General features: G+C 44.2%; 1 protein-coding gene across 3 annotated transcripts in view; it reads left to right on the top strand.

Moving 5' to 3' along the window:
• Positions 1–21665, top strand: part of MANBA (mannosidase beta) — a 63390-nt gene that overhangs the window by 39968 nt on the left and 1757 nt on the right. For all 3 annotated transcript variants that reach the window (XR_014011994.1, XM_081209340.1, XM_081209341.1), the window contains 8 exons: positions 318–435; positions 6048–6134; positions 7921–8088; positions 10043–10261; positions 13492–13656; positions 15553–15697; positions 20219–20361; positions 20790–21047. Coding sequence is in view for 2 of the 3 variants with exons in the window: in XM_081209340.1 (XP_081065466.1) it covers positions 318–435; positions 6048–6134; positions 7921–8088; positions 10043–10261; positions 13492–13656; positions 15553–15697; positions 20219–20361; positions 20790–21047 (1303 nt within the window). In the remaining variant the exon portion in view is untranslated. The remainder of the gene's footprint in view (positions 1–317; positions 436–6047; positions 6135–7920; positions 8089–10042; positions 10262–13491; positions 13657–15552; positions 15698–20218; positions 20362–20789; positions 21048–21665) is intronic.

Consider the following 21665-nt stretch of genomic DNA (forward strand, 5'->3'; position numbering starts at 1 on the left):
AGCCCCACATTGAGCAAAAGATTCCTTCATTGCAGGGGGCTGGAATAGATGACCCTCGTGGTCCCTTCCAGCTCTACAATTCTGTGATTCTTTCTAGGTCACACCACAATTAAAATATAGCTACATTCGCACTCTGCTTCTGCTGAACGGCTCCCTTCATTTTGCTTTGGCTAATCCTGAGCACACCGTTTAAGCTACAGTACTGCACTCTTTCAGGTGAAGTCCAGCTAGGTTTCCTTAAGCCCTCTCTGCAACTAATTCAGTTTCTCTCCTACTGCAGATCTGCTTAACTTTTAGTTCCACTTGTGTTTTGACAGCTTAAGGATCCTCTTGCAGTCGGCGGTTGATGCCAACATGAATATGCTCCGCGTTTGGGGAGGAGGCATATATGAGCAAGATGAGTTCTATGAAATGTGCAATGAACTAGGAATCATGGTAAAGAAAAAAAGAAAAGAAAAAGCAATACTCTGCAACTCCTAATATTTAAAACTGACATACGAAACAAATCTGAAAATAGCTTTTTATTTCCCCTTCCCCATTAACCTGTAACCTTGAAAACATGTGCTGGATCAGACTTAAGGCCCATGTATTTGGGCATCCTGCCAGACTGTAAACTTAGGTTTCCAGGCTTTAGGTTGTAGCGACATTCTGTTTTTAGAAAGGTGAGGATAATGGAAGTGCTCAGTATATAGCAAATGGAGGGTTAGATACTGCAGTTGTTTGACAACAGTAGAACGGTAGAACGGGGTTGAAAACTTGATTAGGACCAAGGCATGCTTTCTTTTTGTTCCAGTCTGGGCAGAACTAGCAACTCCTAGCAGTAAACAGGAAATAAAGTGAAATGAAATCAAATCAACTGCTTTGCCCAAAATGGGCCTTGTCAAAAGGTTATGGAACCTTCTCAGATGCTGAGAGCAGGTATTCCTCCGTACAGATACAATTTCCAGTCTTGATTTCTTCCTCTAGGTAAGCCTAGGGGAAAGGGAGGACTCGTGATTCTTTCTTCCATGTGTGTCCAGTGACACCTTGTTAACTTCCAGCACACCTTCCAACATTTATCTGATGAAATAGGGATGTTCTATTCCATGATAATAGTAATTTTATTATTTATATCCTGCCCAGCTGACTGGGCTGCCTCAACTACTCTGGGCACCTTCCAACATAGATAAAAACATAATAAAAAATGGAACATGGGAAAACCTCCCCATTCAGGGCTGTCTTCAGATGTTATCTCCTTGGTTTGGGGGTTGCATAACATTTCTTTTGTAATGAAAATAGGGGCATCCTAAGGAAAAAGAGGGCATTCCAGGATCAAATCAGAAACCAGGAAGGAAGGCTTCTTTAAATCTGGGACGCTCCACGGAAAACAGGGACAATTGGAGGGTCTGTTAGAGTGGCTTTGGATGTTGTGATGAGGCAAAGGAAGTGGGACGCACAAGTGTGCTGCTTCTGCTGTAGACACTCATGCAAGAAAGACTGCACACCTCCACCTCATAGCAATAATAATAATTTATTATTTATACTCCACCCATCTGGCTGGGTTTCCTCAGCCGCTCTGGGTGGCTCCCAACAGAAAATAATAAAGTGATAAAACATCAAACATTAAAAACTTCCCTAAACTGGGCTGCCTTCAGATGTCTTCTAAAAGTCCAATAGTTGTTTATTTCTTTGACATCTGATGAGAGGGCGCCACTACTGAGAAGGCCCTCTACCTGGTTCCCTGTAACCTCACTTCTCGCAGTGAGGGAACTGCCAGAAGGCCCTCGGAGGTGGACCTCAGTGTCCGGGCAGAACAATGGGGGTGGAGACGCTCCTTCAGATATACTGGACCAAGGCCATTTAGGGTTTTAAAGGTCAGCACCAACACTTTGAAATGTGCCCGGAAATGCACTGGTCTTTCAGGTCCAGTGTTATATAAGCTTGGCAGCCACTCCCAGTCACCAGTCTAGCTGCCTCATTTGTAGTTTCCTGGTCACCTTCAAAGGTAGTTGTAGTTTCCGGGTCACCTTCAAAGGTAGCCCTACGCAGAGCGCGTTGCCATAGTACAAGTGGGAGATAACTAGAGCATGCACCACTCTGGAAAGACAGTCAACGGGCAGGTAGAGTCTCAGCCTGTGTACCAGATGGAGCTAGTAGACAGCTGCCCTGGACACAGAATTGTTCAACATAGAGAACTGCCTCACATAGCAGATTGTACATCCTCCTGTTATGGGAAATGTAATCCCTCCCCCACCAATTTTGCCCAAAGAGGAAAGGAAAGGAAAGTGAAGGAGCAAAAAGCGTGAGGCATTTTTGCTTCCTGTTTGTCCCTTGTCACGGAGAAGCGACTCCCTGGGTAGGGTGGAAACACTAGCTGTGACAGCAGTGACCCCCCTCCCTCCCTACTGGGAAACTAGCTCAGCCCCACCCAGCGACTCACTTCTCATGCCATATTTGTGTCCGAAGCCCCCTTCATCAACCAGGTGCTCTCCAAATATTTTGGGCTACAACTCCCATCCCAGCCAGCACTACCTTGGTAACTGGGGCTGTTGGGAGTTTTGGCCTCTGGATATTTTGGAATGCCACAATGATGAAGGCTGGTCTAAAGAACGTTGTTGTTTAGTCGTTTAGTCGTGTCCGACTCTTCATGACCCCATGCACCAGAGCACGCCAGGCACTCCTGTCTTCCACTGCCTCCCGCAGTTTTTTTTTTATAAATTTTTTTTTATTGGGTTTTCCGCTTTTATAAAGACAATACAGACACACAAATAACACAAGACACAAACATGTATAAATTCAGCAGATCCTCTTTTCATAACCTTGTTCCCTGACTTCCCCCCACCCCCCCTCGTGCATCCCAATTCCCAAGATTATATCAGCAAGTTGGTATTTCTCCTCTTAACCATCTTATTCATTTTATTACCTCTTTTCTAATAAAAAAAATTGATTTTCCTGAGTTGGACTTAAGTTCTCTTCCATCGATTTTTCATTTTATCTTGATTAAAAGTCATATTAACCAAACCTGAAAGTCTTAAGAGTTTTTAAGAATCTCCTCTTCCCTCCCTCCCATCCCCGGTTTTTGTCCCTTCCCAATAAAAATCCAAAGTCAAGATTCTCAGCCTGGGTTCCTCACGTCCGAGGCTTTCAAGTCCCTTTCAGTCCCTCTCCGCCGGTCTTGTTGGTAGTCCTTTATGTCAGTCGTCGAGTCTGGAAAAAGATCTTTCACCATCAAAGCATATTCTCTTCCCACAAGGAGATTTGAAAGCAACTGCTGGAGTATTTCCACAAAGCCTGTATCTTCAAAGTCAAAGTCCAAACGGAGGCCCCAATCATATTTCTTTATTTTAAGTTCCTGTATTCCATATTGTCCCAGAACCTCCTCCTTCTTCTTCTGCGTCTTTCGCAGACTTGTGGTAGATATGTTCCCAGAGTCTCCTTGCTTGTGTTCCACAGATGTCAGCTTTTGGTTGTTGCTTCCCAAGGTTACTTTCTCTTTTTCTTGTTTAGTCTCTTCCACCTCTGTAGACATTGTTTCCCATTCAGCTGTGGATTCTTTCTCATTCAGGTCCTCAATACAAACAGCAGAGTTGCCTGTTCCCAAGGTCATAGTGATAAGTTGTTTATTCATGGCTAAGCTCTGCTCTTGTAAGATTCCCACCAATTGAAACATCCTTTCAATTTCCACTAGTAACTTTCCATCCACAGCCATTGTATCCATTGTAGTTTCACAGAATTCCCCCTAGGGGGAATCTGGTTACTTATTAGTCTTTTCTCCAACAGTCCTTTAGCTTATTATTGTTACTTTGTTTCCAACAATTTTAGCTCAATTATGACTCGTCTTAATCCAGAGGGATCTTAAATAGTGATTTTTCCGCTTTAAACTGCCCGTTTGACAGCTTTGACAGCTGTCAAACTCCGCAGCTCTTACACAGGCACAAAGGCAGGACGTTCCCGAGCCCGGGAGGGGGGGTTGTTTAAAACATAAAGAGGGTCTCCAAAACTCCACTCTCCAGCACAAAATTTCCTTTAACTAAATCTTGAAAGTTAGTGTCCTTTTTAACTCACCCCACCAAGGGTAGGCTCTCCAGCTTAGCTCTTATGTCGTTGCTTAGATCGTCTGCAGGGGGGGGGGTGCGGACTTCCTTTTAGCACACACCCCGGTCGTCTCCAATTCAGGGTAAAATTTTTAAAGTCCCAATCCGTCTTACTCACGGGTAATTCTTTCAGTCCAAATTTTCAAGGAAGAAAGTTAGCGCTCTCTGGTCATGGCTCGCGGCTTCGCTCCACCGAGGTAGCGGTCGACTCTCAGTGCCACGCCACCCCCGTATCCTCTCCGCAGCCTTTAAAAAGGCTCTTCGTGGATCAGGGGGGGCGCTTAAGGCACCCGCCGAGTCTTCAGTCCGCAGGCTTCCGCGCCTGCGGTTTTTAAGGGTCCCCGCGTCGCCGGCGCGGCAAAGACCCGTCCTCAGTAGAGCCGATTCCCTCCGCAGCTCGGAGGGAATCCGCCATTTCCAGATCGCGTCAACCCGGAAGTCCTGCCTCCCGCAGTTTGGTCAAACTCATGTTCGTAGCTTCGAGAACACTGTCCAACCATCTCGTCCTCTGTCGTCCCCTTCTCCTTGTGCCCTCCATCTTTCCCAACATCAGAGTCTTTTCCAGGGAGTCTTCTCATGAGGTGGCCAAAGTATTGGAGCCTCAGCTTCAGGATCTGTCCTTCCAGTGAGCACTCAGGGCTGATTTCCTTAAGAATGGATAGGTTTGATCTTCTTGCAGTCCATGGGACTCTCAAGAGTCTCCTCCAGCACCATAATTCAAAAGCATCAATTCTTCGGCGATCAACCTTCTTTATTGTCCAGCTCTCACTTCTATACATCACTACTGGGAAAACCATAGCTTTAACTATTCAGACCTTTGTTGGCAAGGTGATGTCTCTGCTTTTTAAGTATTTTATTAGAACCAATGTAGTTCACAAATGGTAAATGCAGTTGTTCTTTTCTACCCTTTAGCTGTTACAGCTCCAGGCACTTTAAAAAAGGACTCCAGGTGCCAGAGGCCAAAGATACTTTAATATTATTCTAAAACCATTCTTGCTTTAGGAAGGCAGGTAACACTTAAAAATCAGTTTTGGCTTGAGACCAACCACAGAAAGTTTCAGGCCCAGAGGAACATTTTTAGGAGGTTGTGTACATGGCTAGGAGGGGGACACCTGCTTTAAACTGCAGATAAATAATTCCTACATAACCTTGAGATATATAAAAGCCTATAAGCTCACCTTCCCAAGTTCTGATTAAAGATGTAAACAAGTAAAGCTTGATTTTTTTGCTGTTGGATCTCATCCAAGTCCAATAATTTGGCTTGTTCTTTCAAAGACATATCCACCCTTCCATATAGCAAAACCCCTCTGGAAACAGAACTTTGCTGTAGTAAAAACACACACAATCCTTTTCTGATACCTTTCTAGGGAGAGACAAGTCCGCTGTGCCTTTAGGAACTGCAGGGCGGGTAGAAATTTAGCAGGGGAAGCTTCTCTCCCTACTTACTGAATCTCCATACTGGGAGGAGCTGTATAGTTTGTTTTTCTGCCTGCCATTCAGCTGTCAAAAGGCACAGGAGTCCTGCGAGTGGTTAGTAGGAAGATGTAATGTGTGAAAACCCCTTTCCTCAATGCTGTTTGATGCTAAAAGCTTCCCATGCTTGAAATAGTTAGATGAGGTCATTTGCAGCACTTTAACAAACCTGGACAGCGACTATTAATTTGAGATCGCAACTATATTAACAATATTTTTCAGTACCACTGCTTGTGTAAATTAGACCTAATTTCTATGAATTATGAGTGTTGCTTTTAAAAAAAAAATCTGGTTAGGTGTGGTGCAATCCTGCAGTTGTTTACTCAGCTCACGTGTGTTCAGTGGAGTTTACTCCCAGGTAAATGTGCATAGGATTGCGGTATTAATGAGTACTCCACAGTCTTTTAAGTGATGCAAGCTAGAAAATATGCACTCTGTTTACATGACTGTTTGTCAACTGGCTCCTTGTTGAGTTCTTTCATTTTTCTCTTAATTCTCTAGATTTGGCAGGACTTTATGTTTGCTGTTGCTCTTTACCCAACTGACCACAGCTTCCTAGACTCAGTAAGAGCCGAAATTACTCATCAGGTATGGTATTCAGTCCAGTAGGGCCAAGCTCCTAAACTGTATACAAGCTAGTCATGACTAATAATTGCACCGTTTTCCTGCTGGCTTTCTGTTGTGTCACGCTCGTGTGAGTGGTGACATTCTCCTAAGTGCATCCAATCAAACAGAAGTGGCAGGGTGCGGGTGGGATGCAAACAGGATGCACCAAACTGTGCCACGCTCACAGGCATGCTTAAGTAAGGAAGCGAGACAGGGCCTTCTCGGTGGCTGCTCCCCGATTTTGGAATTACTTCCCAAGAGAGGCTAGACTGGCTCCCTCCTTGTTGTCCTTCCACTGGCAGGTGAAGACTTTCTTCTTCCAACAGGCTTTTGGGAACTGACTGCTTTTAATAAAAGGGCTGGTGCAGTCCTATTTTCGTTGTAATTATTGGCATGGTTTTAATGGATTATATCAATGTTGAATTGTTTTTAAATGATTTTTTTCTATGTTTCTAGCTGTTCTTATTTTTATCTGTAAGTCGTCTTGAGTCCCTGTCAGGGAAAAAGGCAAGGTATAAATAAAAATATAGTAACAATAACAATAATACAGTGGTGCCCCGCAAGACGAATGCCTCGCAAGACGGAAAACCCGCTAGACGAAAGGGTTTTCCGTTTTTGAGCTGCTTCGCAAGACGAATTTCCCTACGGGCTTGCTTCGCAAGACGAAAACGCCTTGCAAGTGTTCTGATTTTTTTTCGCTTCCCCCCCTTTTTCTAAGCCGCTAATAGCCTTTTAGCTGCTAATCCGCTAATCCTTTAATAGCCGCTAAGCCTTTAATAGCCGCTAAACCGCTAATAGCGCTAATCCGCTAAGCCACTAATAGGGTTGCTTCTCAAGACGAAAAAACCACAAGACGAAGAGGCTCATGGAACGGATTAATTTCGTCTTGCGAGGCACCACTGTAATAATACAGGTGCACATGCGCAATAGAAGAACGCTTGCTGATTAATTTGTATTCTTGAGCATTGAACAGTTTGGCTGTCAAAAGTATGCCAGTATAATTCAGAACCATCCCTGGAATAGGGCCAGTGCCATTGCTGTTCAATTCCTTCCTTTTTCAATTCTCTCCATCTTCCCTTCTGGTTTGCACAGCTTGACAGGCGATGAATATACAACCCAATGGGATCACTGGCTGCCAGGGCGCTTTAAATGCGTTGAGGAAAGTTCCCACCCCATCCTTCCTCTGCTGTTGTGCTGGGTCCAAGTGCAACATGCATGGGAAATCCCATCCAGCAAAGGCAGGCTTTGGGACAGGAACACACTTAGGTTAGAATCATAGAATCGGACCATAAAATACCCTCATGCTCAAGTGTTGCGTCTCGAAGGAATTCCTTCAGAACAAGAAGGAGCTCATATTTGTGTCTGATAAGCCTAACTTGAAAGTAATTCAAGAATTTCAAGTTAGGCTTATCAGAAGGAAGTTTGAAGTCCCCCTTTGCCTCTTCCTTGCGTAAACACTGATTTTTGACTGGTGCAGTGAGAGCGCCCTCTTCTGTTTTCCCCTTCCAAATACGGAGCTAGGAAAGCCGTTTTTAACCAGCCCTAGAGCCATGTCATGTAAATCTAACCTTGAAGCCTTTGGAAAGTTGAAACCACACCTGAAGCTGACATTATTTTAAGTTATGTCTGATTTGCAGATTCATTAAGACTTTTGGTGAAACCATGTCCCTTTTATACCCCAGACTTTAATCATTAACACTTCTGACTTTACTCATTTTTTATTTGTTATTTAGCACTTACATGTTAAAAGCTCTGCTTTTCGTTTCAGGTAAAGCGGTTAAAATCTCACCCGTCTATCATTTTATGGAGTGGGAACAATGAAAATGAAGCAGCAATTGCATACAACTGGTTCTCTATTCCAAGCGCAAAGAAGAGCGTTTATGCCGACGATTATGTCACGCTTTATGTAAAGAATATCCGAGAGATTGTTCTTGCTGTAAGTACAGCTTTGCAGAAGGCTATGAAGGGTTGAGCTTTGATAGCAAGCTTTGAAAGTTCTGCTGAATTGCTGATTTTACTCTTCTTGTTTGCAACAGTGTCTGTAGTCTGCATACATTGCAGGCAAATCTTTATCATTAAAGATGCATCAGGCACAATCTGGAAACATCTGGAAACATCTGTTTTCTCTGTATATCCATTGATGGGCTCAAATCAGCCCTAACAGCCATTTTATCTTCTGAATTTCACCTGTGTTTGTGATGCCCCTGCAATGTGTACTAACATACTCTATTTTTTTTAAGTGCCTGGTTATTTATTTACAGATAAAAAATACTTGCTTTGGGGAAAATGAGAGTGATAAGTAAGGACCAAGCTTGCCGTGTGTCCACTGGTGTTTGCTGTGCTAAATGCTGCAGTTAATAAAGGGCAGGGATAATGTGCCAGGAAGCCTCAACTGGCCTGTAACTCTGGCTTGTGTACCTGTAACTCTGGCCTGTGTCTTTGACTGCTGAAGGTGCAGGTCTCCCCCATCACACTTTGCCGCGTTTAGCTCTGTGCATACCAGCTTTGTAAGTTGCAAGCATTCCTGCAAGGTAAATATTAACTACCCTTAATGGGCAGACTGAAATGTAGTGAACTGAGAAGTCTAATCTCTCTCTCTCTCTCTCTCTCTCTCTCTCTCTCTCTCTCTCATTCTGCTAATGCAGCATTTATAGTCAGCAGATAGTGTATCCACTTAAATACTGCTCTCTGGCTGAAGCCTGATACTCCCACTATCAAATAAGAAGTGCATATTCGCATATCCTCTTTCCTTACAAACTTCTTTTTTGGGAAAGAGCATCTTTTTTTTGCATTCAGAAGGTCCCAGATTCAATCCCAGGCATCTCTAGATAGGCCTGTCTAAAACCCAGGAGATTTTCTGCAAAACAATTCAGCGTAACTGCTCCAGCACAGAACCATGTAGGCCCTAGGCAGGAGACTGGCTTTCCAAAGTGAGCACAGTGTATCTGCAGTGGTGAAGTGATCAACATTCAAGTGGAGCATTTCAGGGGCTCCGTGTTAAGACTGGAAATTGCCACATATGGTATGGGAAGCCTGTGGCCTCCAGATGTTGGCGATCCAGATGTTGGAGCTCCCTTCACCCCCAGCCATTGGCCATGCTGTTGAGGGCTGATGAGTGTGGGTGAATGTGCACATGTGGAAGCACATTGAGCCATGGGTCTCTCACTAGGTGGGCAATCTGTAATCCTATTTTATGGATTTTGATTTTTTAAAATGTTTTGTATCAGTTGAAGAACTTTTTATTTTCCAAGTTCCTTTAATTCTAAAATATTTTCAGCCTTAAAAACCTTTTAGTTCTTTGTACTATTTGTTCTTTTGTTTTGTTCTCTATATTGATTTCTTTAATTTTTTTTAAAAAAAACATTCCAAGAACATACATGGAACCTGGAGGAAGGGCCTCCAGACTCTCCCTAACAGATGGGAAACAGTTATGTGCCTGCTGCCTGTAAAGACCTTGAACATTTGTCCAAAGAATCAGTTTTGCCTTCAGATGGAAGCTGACTATACAATTTTTTCCCTAAAATGAGCACGTTTTTCCTCATACGAAAATAAATGGACCGCGCACAATGCTTTCCTTAGTATTTGTCTCACAGTCTGAAGGCAATATTTTTCAGAGCAGATTGCTTTCCTTTGAATGCTGAATTTGTTTCTTTGCAGCCGAGCATCTGACTCCAGGAAGCAGATATTCATTTGTGTGATAAGCAGAGCAGAACTCATCCAGCCTAGTGAGAAATGAAGCCATGACTCATTCACCAATTCAGAACTGGCTTTATTTTTATTTTTATTTTGCTTTTGAAATCATAGATGTTTAGCTAGTTTGAAGAAGAAAGAAATGCTTTATTAGCCCTTAGCTCCATTTATTGTCTTGCGTTGTGTTTTTTTAAACCCAGGAAGACGAGACTCGCCCTTTCATTACCTCCAGCCCTACCAATGGTCTGGAGTCGGCCAAGGAAGGCTGGCTAGCTCATGCTCCTTACGACACTCATTTCGGAGATAATCATTACTACAACTATGTGAGTGACTGCTGGGATTGGACCACCTTCCCCAGAACACGATTTGCCTCGGAGTATGGCTTTCAGTCCTGGCCTTCCTTCAGTGCCCTGGCACAGGTAAGTCTTTTGAACCTTTCCCTCTCTTGCAAACCCTGCGAGCAGAAGAAAAGCCAGTTGATGATTTCCTCCCAATGCAAATGATAGCTCTTGGGACCAGCTTACTTAAAGAAATAATCTTGCTCTCTATGTGCCTATTTAATTGCACTTTTACAAGAACCACATCATGTCTGTTCTGCATTTGTGAGGAGTTGACAACACCTGTGCTTTGGAACTTTACCTAATGGCAGCAAATTTGGCAACAAATTGTTTTAAAGGCTTGCTGAAAACTTCACTTGCTTTGGTGAGTTTGCCCATACATATAATTTAGTTACCTATATTTGTTTTAAAAGTCGTATTGGTTTTGTCTTTGTGTACAGTGATGATGGTTTTATGTATCTTTATTTTAAATTTGTTTGTGGATTTTATTTATAATTTTGTTAGTATACTGTTTAGGGAGCTCCTTGCTCAAGTGGTTTATAAATTTTCTAAATAAATAAAAAGAGGACATGTTTTTCTTGGGACCACTGTAGGCGATAAGAGAGTTACATTCTCTCTCTCTCTGTCTGCTCTGACCCGTCATTTACCACTGTCTCCCTCCCAGTAACTTTGCATTATTATTTTTTTAAAAGACAATACAATTTGCATTTTAAAGCAACCGCTAAACATCAAGGACCCCTCTAAACTGGTGTTTTATTGTGGGTATATTTTGCAACATGTCCTTGGCACAAAAATAGTGATCAATTTATTTTGCTTTCTTTGTTGTTCTGTGATGCTTCCTCAGTGCTACATTATTGCTGTCTGGAAGGGTTATAGTGCAACAAAAGTGGGACAACACCCCCCAAACAACAACAACAACAACAACACAGGACATTTGTGGTATGAAAAGCCAGTGGAAGTTATAAGATGTGCATTAGGCCTGTTTAGGGAAGTTTTTAATGTTTGATGTTTTATTCTGTTGGGAGCTGCCCAGAGTGGCTGGGGAAACCCAGCCAGATGGGCGGGGTACAAATTATTGTTGTTGTTGTTACTACTAGTACTGCTACAACTACTAGCTGTAAGTGAAGCAGTGTGACCTTTTGCATTCACAAATGGTATTGAAAGTAGGATTGTGTAGGATTGCCCCGATAGCATCATGAGCACAAATAATCACGAATGTGCAATAAAAAGGATGTTTGGAGTGGGCCTGTGTGCAAAGATTTCCCTAAATGTTGATTCCAGTGGGAGAATGATGCACGTGCTCAGCACTTCTGGCAAGGCCACAGAAGATCCCGCCCTGCAAAAAAGTGTGTAGTCATCTGTTTGCTTGCCCAGGCATAACTGTGTGTGCCGTGTGTGGCCTGAAAGGCAAAAAGATCAAGGCCATAAATGAATTCTGCAAAGCTTTCCTCTCTGGTTGCCTGGAGGTAGTTCTTAGTGAGCACATGGCTGTTGACAAGCCTGAACAAGGCGTAACTTTCTTCAGTCGACATCAACAAGACTTAGAAGAGTTCAAATGCTGGCAGAATATCCCAGTTTGAAATGAGGTGTGTGGGTTTGTAATTGTGTACAGTGCTTTTTACAAGCCTGCCTGCGAATCACGTTCCCCATGTGTATTAAGGCATTTAAAGCCAGGGTCAATTTGGGGAATTTCCCTTCCTGGAAGGAAAAGTATCATTTAAGTGTGCTAAACAATGGGAGTGCAATTAGTTGATGAAAGAACATGTTTGATCAGACGGCAAGAATTCCCATTCTTGGCTCTGGGCACAATGCAGAGAACAATGGGAGCACTTTTATTTCACTGAAAGAAACAAGACACAAACCTGTAGCAAAGCACTTAAGAAGTTAAGCACCACTTTTGGGGGGATTGTGTCTCTCGTCACCAGTTACTTCTGCCTTTAGCTTATTTTTATGGTTTTGCCTTGGATAGATGCATAAAGGCCTGCCCAAAATTCTTTTCTACAGGCCTTGGGAAGTTGCACCACCAGCAACTTCCGGTATTTGTTACGTTGCTGTTGTTTTATCCTGATATTCTGACAAGGAGCTTAAGGCAGTGTACATGATTCTCCCCTCCCGTTTTATCCTCACAAGGATAAAAGGTTTTACCTTATCAGGGTTCAAGGACAATGCAGCCAGGCAAAAGCATTTGGGGCACAGTGTAGCCTGGGGAGATTTCTGGGGGGCAGGCGGAGAGGTATTTGGCCCCTAGTCCTATGATCCCCCACCCATTGTGTAAACACTGCTATTTCCCATGTTCTTTTCTGATCTGCACATGTATACATTTTCTGTATGGAGGTAGTTACAGCTTTAAGATTACAGTCATACCTTGGAAGCCGAACATCTTGGCTCCGAAACAGATCGGCTCCCGAACGATTGAAACCCAGAAGTGAGTGTTCCAGGTTTTGATCGATTTTCGGAAGCCAAACATTCGGCATGGCTTCCAATTGGCTGCAGGATGCTCCTGCAGCCAATTGGAAGCCACGCTTTGGTTTTCAAATGGTTCCGGGAGTCGAACGGACTCTCAGAACGCATTCTGTTCGAAAACCAAGGTACCACTGTACAAACTTTGCACAAAGCATACTTAGATGAAATATATGCTAGAATATGTGTAAATCATTCATGTATTTGTAGCCAGAGAGTGGTGGAAAATATTGCTCACTGCATACTGTATTGCAATCTGCATAATTCTCTGAGGGACATAATTTCTCAAAAGGATTCTTCAGACAGTTTCCTCCTTGAATATTAGGGAGAAAAATAGTTATTTGCTCAGGGATCAGGGAATAAACACATCACACACAAGGTTCCTTTTTTTGCTTTAGCAGCCCAACGGATTACACAGAATGCCTTTGTACAAGAGCCAGTGTGGTGTAGTGGTTAAGAGCGGTAGACTCATAATCTGGGGAACCGGGTTCGCGTCTCCGCTCCTCCACATGCAGCTGCTGGGTGACCTTGGGCTAGTCACACTTCTCTGAAGTCTCTCAGCCCCACTCACCTCACAGAGTGTTTGTTGTGGGGGAGGAAGGGAAAGGAGAATGTTAGCCGCTTTGAGACTCCTTCAGGTAGTGATAAAGCGGGATATCAAATCCAAACTCTTCTTCTTCCAAACTCTACAACACGGGGGTCCAGTTTGCTGGTGGGGGGGGGACACCTTATGCTAAAATGTACTTCAGAACCGTTTGAATTTTTGAGATGGTTTTTTTTTTAAAAAAAGTAATATATGCGAGTGAGTGACTGCAAATGTGTATAAATCTTATTTTGTTTTTAAACCACAGGTGTCATCTGAGGAGGACTGGTTTTACACGAGCAATTTCTCCTTGCATCGGCAACACCACGCTAATGGCAATGACCAAATGCTTCATCAGACAGGCCTCCATTTTAAGCTGCCGCAGGAAGGAGACCCCCTCAAGAACTTTAAGCAATCTATCTACCTCACTCAGGTGAGTATTTGTCAAATTCTTAAGAAGTTTCTTTTTTGTTAAATAAACCATAATCATGGTTGCATAATGCAACATGTATTGCAGAGAACCTGGTACAAAATTATGATAATTGTGTCAAGTGTTTGAATTACACAGTGGGCGAAATCTTGGGTCCAGTGACATCGTTTTAAATTATCGATGGGCTTCTCCCCACACACCGTACAGAGAAATACACATGTACCGTTGTGTATAAAGTGTCGCACGGCTGTTTGCTTTGTGATTACAGGCTGTGTATATACTGGTTGTCAGGTCTGTGACTCTCTGTATGGTGAAACATTAACTCAGCCCTGTAGGCACAATGTTAGACTTGTCTTTTCCTATCCAGGGATTATGACGGTGCCCTGAAAACATGGGGTATGAAGTTGTTCTTTGGAAACAGGTCTAGAAACCACTTGTGCTTATCTGCAACAACTGACGACCTCGAAGAGTTCTGGAAAGACTCTGATGGGCAGTTTTCAATATCTGAAAGGGTAGCCACATTAGTCTGCAGCAGCAAAAACAGCCAAAAGCCTTTTGGCGCATAACAGGCCAGCATTGCTTGTGCTATGGCATAAATTTCTTTGGGCTAAAGCCCACTAGGTCAGATGCAAGGGGTGTGAGTCTCAGTTGTCAGATACAAAGGGAGCAAGGGAAGGGGGGAAATGGAATGCAAAAGGATTGTTTGTGGATGCAAAATGACGTTTTACAGCAACATTTGCTGGCGATTACACAGGCACTATAGCATTGCTGTCTAAGGTGATAATAGAATTAGAGACTAAATGTATTCATACATTTTGCTGTGAAAAGTAATTTTGCATACGTTCGAGCTATTGTTGATTTGTCACAGGCTGTAATTTTGCATGCCGCCGCCTTTCGGCTGCAACATTTACATTCCCTGCTCCCATATATGTTGCATGCATCTCATGAAGCAGGCTGTAATGCGTGAATGTTTATGCCAGGAGAGCATTTGTTAATCCTTTAAGGTGCCACAACACTATTTTGAGGTTTGTTTGTTTTTGAAATGCCCTTTATTAATTTTGCATATACCGTATTTTTCGCCCCATAGGGCGCACTGCCCCATAGGACGCAGCTAGTCTTTTTTGGGGGGGGGGATAAAGGAAAAAAAATTATTTCCCCCCCAGGCACAGGGCTGGCGCGGGGGAAGCCCGAACTTCCCCCGACCCCAGCCCCGAGAACAGCCTGCTATCCGCAGGCTTAGGGAGCCTGGCGGGAAGTCGCGCCGGTCTCCCCAGGCTTGCGGAGAGCTGCGCGAAGCCCGGGTGCAATCTTCAGCGCGCCCCAGGCTTCGGAATGCAGGTGAATCTCGCTCTCCAGGCTTCAGGAAGCTCTGCGCAACCCTAGGGAGCCCGGCGCGAAGTTGCACCGGTGTCCCGAGGGTTGCACAGAGCTTCCTGAAGCCTGGAGAGCGAGAGGGGTCGCTGCGCACCGACCCCTCTCGCTCTCCAGGCTTCAGCGAAAGCCTGCATTTGCCCCATAGGATGCACACACATTTCCCCTTCATTTTTGGAGGGGAAAAAGTGCGTCCTATAGGGCGAAAAATACGGTAGTTTAGAATATGATAAAACACAATGGGGGGACTCTTGTGAATTTTGACTGTATATTTTAGGAATTTTTTAGAGCATTGTTTGAAATACATAACCTACCTGCGAGTATAGGGTGGTATATAAATTCAATAAATAAATACTGCTTACAAATCAAAGTGGAACAGTCCAGAAAGGGTTTTACCATGTGATCGGCTGTTCTCTGCAGTCCAGTCTCAGGGATCTGCATTATTGTCAGTATTTTTTGCAGTTCTATCATTACACAAGCGCTTAGCAATGATATTTTTTCTTTTTGTTTTGGCCTTCGCTGCCTTAGATTATGCAGGCCCAGTGCATAAAGTCCCAAACGGAGTTCTATCGTCGCAGCCAAAGCGAGATAATCAATGGGGAGGGGCGCACCATGGGGGCACTATATTGGCAACTCAATGATATCTGGCAGGCTCCTTCCTGGGCTTCTCTGGGTAAGTCTTCTTCAGCCAAAGCAAAATTAGGAATTGGGCTGCTTTAATGTGCATGCTTTCTTACTGTCTTTGCAAGCCTATTTTATTTATTTACCATATTTTTCGCTCCATAAGACACACTTTTTTCCTCCTAAAAAGTAAGGGGAAATGTGTGTGCGTCTTATGGAGCGAATGCAGGCTGCGCAGCTATCGCTGAAGCCAGCACAGCAAGAGGGAGAGCTGCGCAGCGCCTCTTGTTCTGCTGGCTTCCCAGCGAAGCAGGATGAGGGACGGAAAGGAGCCCTTACGGAACCCCTTCCGTCCCTCATCCTGCTTCGTTGGGAAGCCAGCAGACCAAGAGGCGCTGCGCAGCTCTCACTCTTGCTGTGCTGGTTTCATCGATAGAAGAAGAGTGACTAGTGGGGTGCCACAAGGTTCTGTCTTGGGCCCGGTCTTATTCAACATCTTTATCAACGACTTGGATGATGGACTCAAGGGCATCCTGATCAAATTTGCAGATGACACCAAACTGGGAGGGGTGGCTAACACCCCAGAGGACAGGATCACACTTCAAAACGACCTTGACAGATTAGAGAACTGGGCAAAAACAAACAAGATGAATTTTAACAGGGAGAAATGTAAAGTATTGCACTTGGGCAAAAAAAATGAGAGGCACAAATACAAGATGGGGGACACCTGGCTTGAGAGCAGTACATGTGAAAAGGATCTAGGAGTCTTGGTTGACCACAAACTTGACATGAGCCAACAGTGTGACGCGGCAGCTAAAAAAGCCAATGCAATTCTGGGCTGCATCAATAGGAGTATAGCATCTAGATCAAGGGAAGTAATAGTGCCACTGTATTCTGCTCTGGTCAGACCGCACCTGGAGTACTGTGTCCAGTTCTGGGCACCACAGTTCAAGAAGGACACTGACAAACTGGAACGTGTCCAGAGGAGGGCAACCAAAATGGTCAAAGGCCTGGAAACGATGCCTTATGAGGAACGGCTAAGGGAGCTGGGCATGTTTAGCCTGGAGAAGAGGAGGTTAAGGGGTGATATGATAGCCATGTTCAAATATATAAAAGGATGTCACATAGAGGAGGGAGAAAGGTTGTTTTCTGCTGCTCCAGAGAAGCGGACACGGAGCAATGGATCCAAACTACAAGAAAGAAGATTCCACCTAAACTTTAGGAAGAACTTCCTGACAGTAAGAGCTGTTCGACAGTGGAATTTGCTGCCAAGGAGTGTGGTGGAGTCTCCTTCTTTGGAGGTCTTTAAGCAGAGGCTTCACAACCATATGTCAGGAGTGCTCTGATGGTGTTTCCTGCTTGGCAGGGGGTTGGACTCGATGGCCCTTGTGGTCTCTTCCAACTCTATGATTCTATGATTCTATGATTCTATGATAGCCGCGCAGCTTGCTCTGGCTTTTCAGGGAGGTGGAAGAAGGGACGGAGGGTAGCCTGTCAGTCCCTTCTCCCACCTCCTGGAAAAGCCAGCAACAGCCGCTCTATCTTTAAAGAACTGCGCCGAGCGAGCCTGTCTGCGGCTCTTGCTGGCTTTTCTTGTTTTCCTCCTCTAAAAACCAGGTGCGTCTTATGGTTGGGTACGTCTTACAGTGTGAAAAATATGGTATATTTCACCTTTGCTGTGAGGAGCTTAAGGTGGTGAATGTGATTCTCCCTCTCAATTGCATCTTCACACCATCCCTGAGAGGTTGTATAGGCTGGGAGAAAGTCCCTGGCCCAAGGTCACCTAGTGAGCTTCATGGCCGAGTGGGACTTTGGAAAAAATAGTTCTGATCGTGCAAGGATCCCATTTCCCCGATTGAACTTCCCCACCCTCTCCTTGGGCTCCACCATCTCCAGATCTGTCCTGGAGGGGGAAACCCAGAACAGATTTAGGAGGGACACAGGAAGAGGAGAAGGAGGGGAGGTTCTGTTGCACAGCCGGATGTTCTTGTGCTGGCAAGAACTACTTTGTTGGGTACTGCCCAGGGTACCACAAATTAAATTGCAGCATTTTGTCAAATGCCTTAAAGCACCAAGCTTTTTAGCCATTTCAGGCATGTAGTGGTAACCAACATGGTTCCCTCCAGATGTTGTGAACCACAACTCCTCTCGTCGCTGTCTGAGAGGAGTCGGAGTGCAAAACATCAGAGGAGCATCGCACTGGCTACCTTTGGGATAAGGCTTGACATTAAAGACTGGTTCCTACAATGTCAGCAGTTCCCAAGGGTGTGTGTGCATGTGTTTTACCTGGGGTGTGTCCCAGGAAGAGCTAATATAATCTGCACGTCGTTCTGGTAGATAACTTTGATTTGCAGAGGAAAGAAGTTAGGAGATATTAAAAGTAGAGCCTTCAATTATGTCGTAGGATTCGCCTTTGCTGCTATACAGCATGTCATGATTTGGTCTGAACAGTCTCTTCCTCTCTGGGCGTGTTTCAATCGTTGTTGAAAAATTAAAGAGACATCTGTTTAAATTAGCACTTGACTCTCTCAGAGACTCTTAACAGACTGTCGGGGTTTTGTAGTATGAATAGCAAGACGTATATTTCCGAGCTCTCGGCTCCCCCAATTCCATCGTAGTGGATTTGGGTGATAACGGTGGTCAGTTCCCACAACCATGTCTTGGCTGAAATATGCATCAGTGGTCAGATATATGGGTATAAAGGGGGCAGGAGCAAATTTTCATTGAATAGGGTTCAAACTACAAGGGAGAAAAAGAAAGATTTAGGTTAATGATGATTTAAAGTGGCACGATGCTGTTTTAAATGTATAGTGTAGATAGGGCCTTAGTCATACACATGGGACAGCTGTAGCCACAGTGTGATGTTTCGTCTTTAGGAGAGGAAAGCAAATTGCAACCACTGTTTGCTGAGCCTCAGGTCTTGTGTAATGTCACCTTGACATACCTGATTCAAATCACACATTTTACTTGGACGGGATGACTCAGTTTTAGTCTCATCACATCTAGCACTTACATCATCCAGCGAGCTGAAACCAGCAGCTATTAGAGAGAATAATAGCTTTTGGATGCATGATTATGGTGCAGACCAAGGAAATGATGCCTTTGGGGTTTGCAGTTGATTATTTTAGCACTGGTCCCAGAGAGGAGTGGGTTGCCTACTCTGACTGTTGGTGAGAAGAACTTCAGGGAAAACTTAAAAACTAGGAACCTACTGCTGCCACTCTCCTTTATTCTTTGTCTCTATCCCATGTCACCCTTATTATTTGTTGATTAAAGCATTTCTACTATATACCCTTCAGAAGAAAAAGGCTGCCAGAGCAGTGTACAAAAATAACAAGACAGTCCCTGCCTTCAGGCTGATAAATTTTAAAGGACACAACACAAAAGGAAAAGGAACTGGGAGGGAGAAGGAAAAGCAAGACTGCATATCTAGTTACAAAGTTTATCTGGTAGCAATTAATGAAGCTGGATGTAAGCACAACAGACGGTCTGCTATTTCCTCTGCATCTGGCGGTTTCAGCCACCTCTTTCTCTGCAGTGCAGTTGCTTGAAATACAGGACATTAATTGCTTGAATTCCAGTGGCCCCATCACCTGCTTTTCAGATAAATTGTCACATTTGTTGAGTGCATATACATATCTGTGTATGCCCTATATAGCATGCATCATCACATTCACTGTGGTCGCCCTGCAACAACCCCACTGCATGTAGGGAATGGATTGCCTAATGGTGAGAGGGGTTTAGCAGTTCTGGGGGAGCTGGTACCGCTCATTCCTGTAAGAGAACCTGGTACCTTTCTGCAAACGCCTGCCTGATATGGCTTCCATTTTGAACTGCAGCAATAGAGACAGTAGAAGGTTTTTAACATGTGAACAGGAATGAGTGTATGGGCTGCTTTGATACAAGCACAAATATTAATAAGGGGAAAGAATTAGCTCCAGCGGTGAAACAATAAATAAATAAATAAATATATGTAAGTGATACCCACTCATTCCCCTCAAGTCATTTATGAACCAGCCTTCCTCCGACTTGAGAAAATAAAAAAGGCCTTTTAATCTGAATGGTTGCATGGTAAGGTAAACTGCAGGTCATTTCAGGGTATGTGTAATGAGTATGGGTTGCTCGTGCGTAAGTTACCGCCACTCCTGGCTGTGTTGCCTTGTTAAACCTTTCTGTCTGGACAGCCCTTCACTTTGTGGCTGCCTCAGTCGCTAGCAGAATCCGTCAGTGGGCCTTTCTTAAACCTTTTCCAACATAAAAGTTGTTTGACGCCAAGTCTCCTCCTACTCTCCCTGTGCGGAAGTCTTCTGCGCAGGGAGGGCGTGGGTAGCGGAGGACCCGTGCTCTCCCCGCTGGTGTCCGGTGAAGAGTCCTGGAGCCCTCTCGCCGATTCCCCCATCAGCCCCTCTATATCCCTGGTGTAGCGCTGATTTGCTTCCCCATCTGCTGAGCTGCTTCTCTCCCTGCTGGGCCCTTCTCCAGCAACATTTGAGAGCCTTCCCTCCGCCTCTAGCTCCGATGTCAGTTCCCTGACAGTATGGTTAATATATTTTCTCCTTTGGAACCTTCTCAGAATATGGTGGCAAGTGGAAGATGCTCCATTATTTTGCCCAGCGCTTTTTCGCTCCTTTATTGCCTGTGGCATACGAAGATAAAGATGCTCTCTACATATATGGAATCTCAGATCTTCACGCAGATTATGAGCTGACACTCAGAGTAAGTTCCACTTTGCCCATTCTCTGAAGCTGGGTCTGGAAAGAATTTGGAGGCTGGGCGGGGTGGGCTTTCCCCCAACCCTTCCATTCAACCCAAAGCAAAATCTTAAGGAGTCTAGCTCAAAATAATAACCAAAGCAAAATCTTAAGGAGTCTAGCTCTAAATAACTCCCAGCTACGAAATAATGCTGCATTTTGAGTTTTTAAGTGAGGTGTAAATATTTGAATTTTGCAAGCTAATGTTGTAGGATTATTGCCTGAATAAAGGCATCCTCCTGTCAAAGTTAAGCTCTTTTGAAGGCTATGAATTTTAATAAGAGAAATGTAAACGTGTGCTCACTCTAGGTTGAGTTGTTTTGAGTTTTATTAATGGCAAGGAAGTATTCATAATATGCCTTTATTGTCTTGAACGCTTAACCTGCCCTGCAGGTCAGTCTGCATGATTGGGGTTTGACAGAGCCAGTGTGTACCTTGGCTAAAGAGGGCGTGCTCATCAAGGGAGGAGCAGCTGTCCCCATCTACAAGGAGCCCATCAGTGACCTTCTGAAACAATGTGGAAATTGTACCAGGCAAAGCTGTGTTGTCACCTTTTCCCTTGAAGGTGAAGAGGAGCTCTCCAGCCCAAGCAATTACCACTTCCTGTCCTCCTTGAAGGATGCAGTGGGATTAAAGAATCCACAACTTCTTGTAAGCAACAAAATTATTTTGTTCAAGTAATAACGTTCTTTCCTTGGCACACAAGTAGCAGTTCATAGAACCACAGAGGGTATAGAATAACTGCGGTGAGATGTCTTGGCCCTGAGTAATACTCAGAAGCTGTGTATGAAGTCAGGATACTGAACTCTGTGCATAGTACCAAAGGATCTGTGATTTCACCCTTATGGAAGCATATGTGCCGAACCTTACAAAAGGCCTTGGATGCCATATGCAAAACTGCCTAATTCCCATCATTTATAGATGTCATGGAATTGAACTTTTATTGCCGTTTCTTGGTGTTTTCACCTTAAAATGGAGCAATTACGTTGGGGCATAGAAAGTGCCTCATGTCTAAATAAAATGGCATTCCTGCTTAATGCTGATGGCAGGTCCTGCCAAGGCTCCATGTCTTCAGCATGTCTGCAAAATCAGGCTGAGCCAGCGCAAATAGGAACTGTGAACAAGAAGAGCAGGCAGTCCTTCTGCCTTATGGATTTATGAGGCAGTATTTCCTGAGACCTTTTGACATGACATAAGAAGTAATGGTGGGCACACTGGTGTGTCATCTTGGCAAACCAAGACTTAACTGGTGCAGTTCTGGGGAAGAGT

Source organism: Podarcis bocagei (genome assembly GCF_964188305.1).
Source record: "Podarcis bocagei genome assembly, chromosome: 9".
NCBI classification, from domain to species: domain Eukaryota; kingdom Metazoa; phylum Chordata; class Lepidosauria; order Squamata; family Lacertidae; genus Podarcis; species Podarcis bocagei.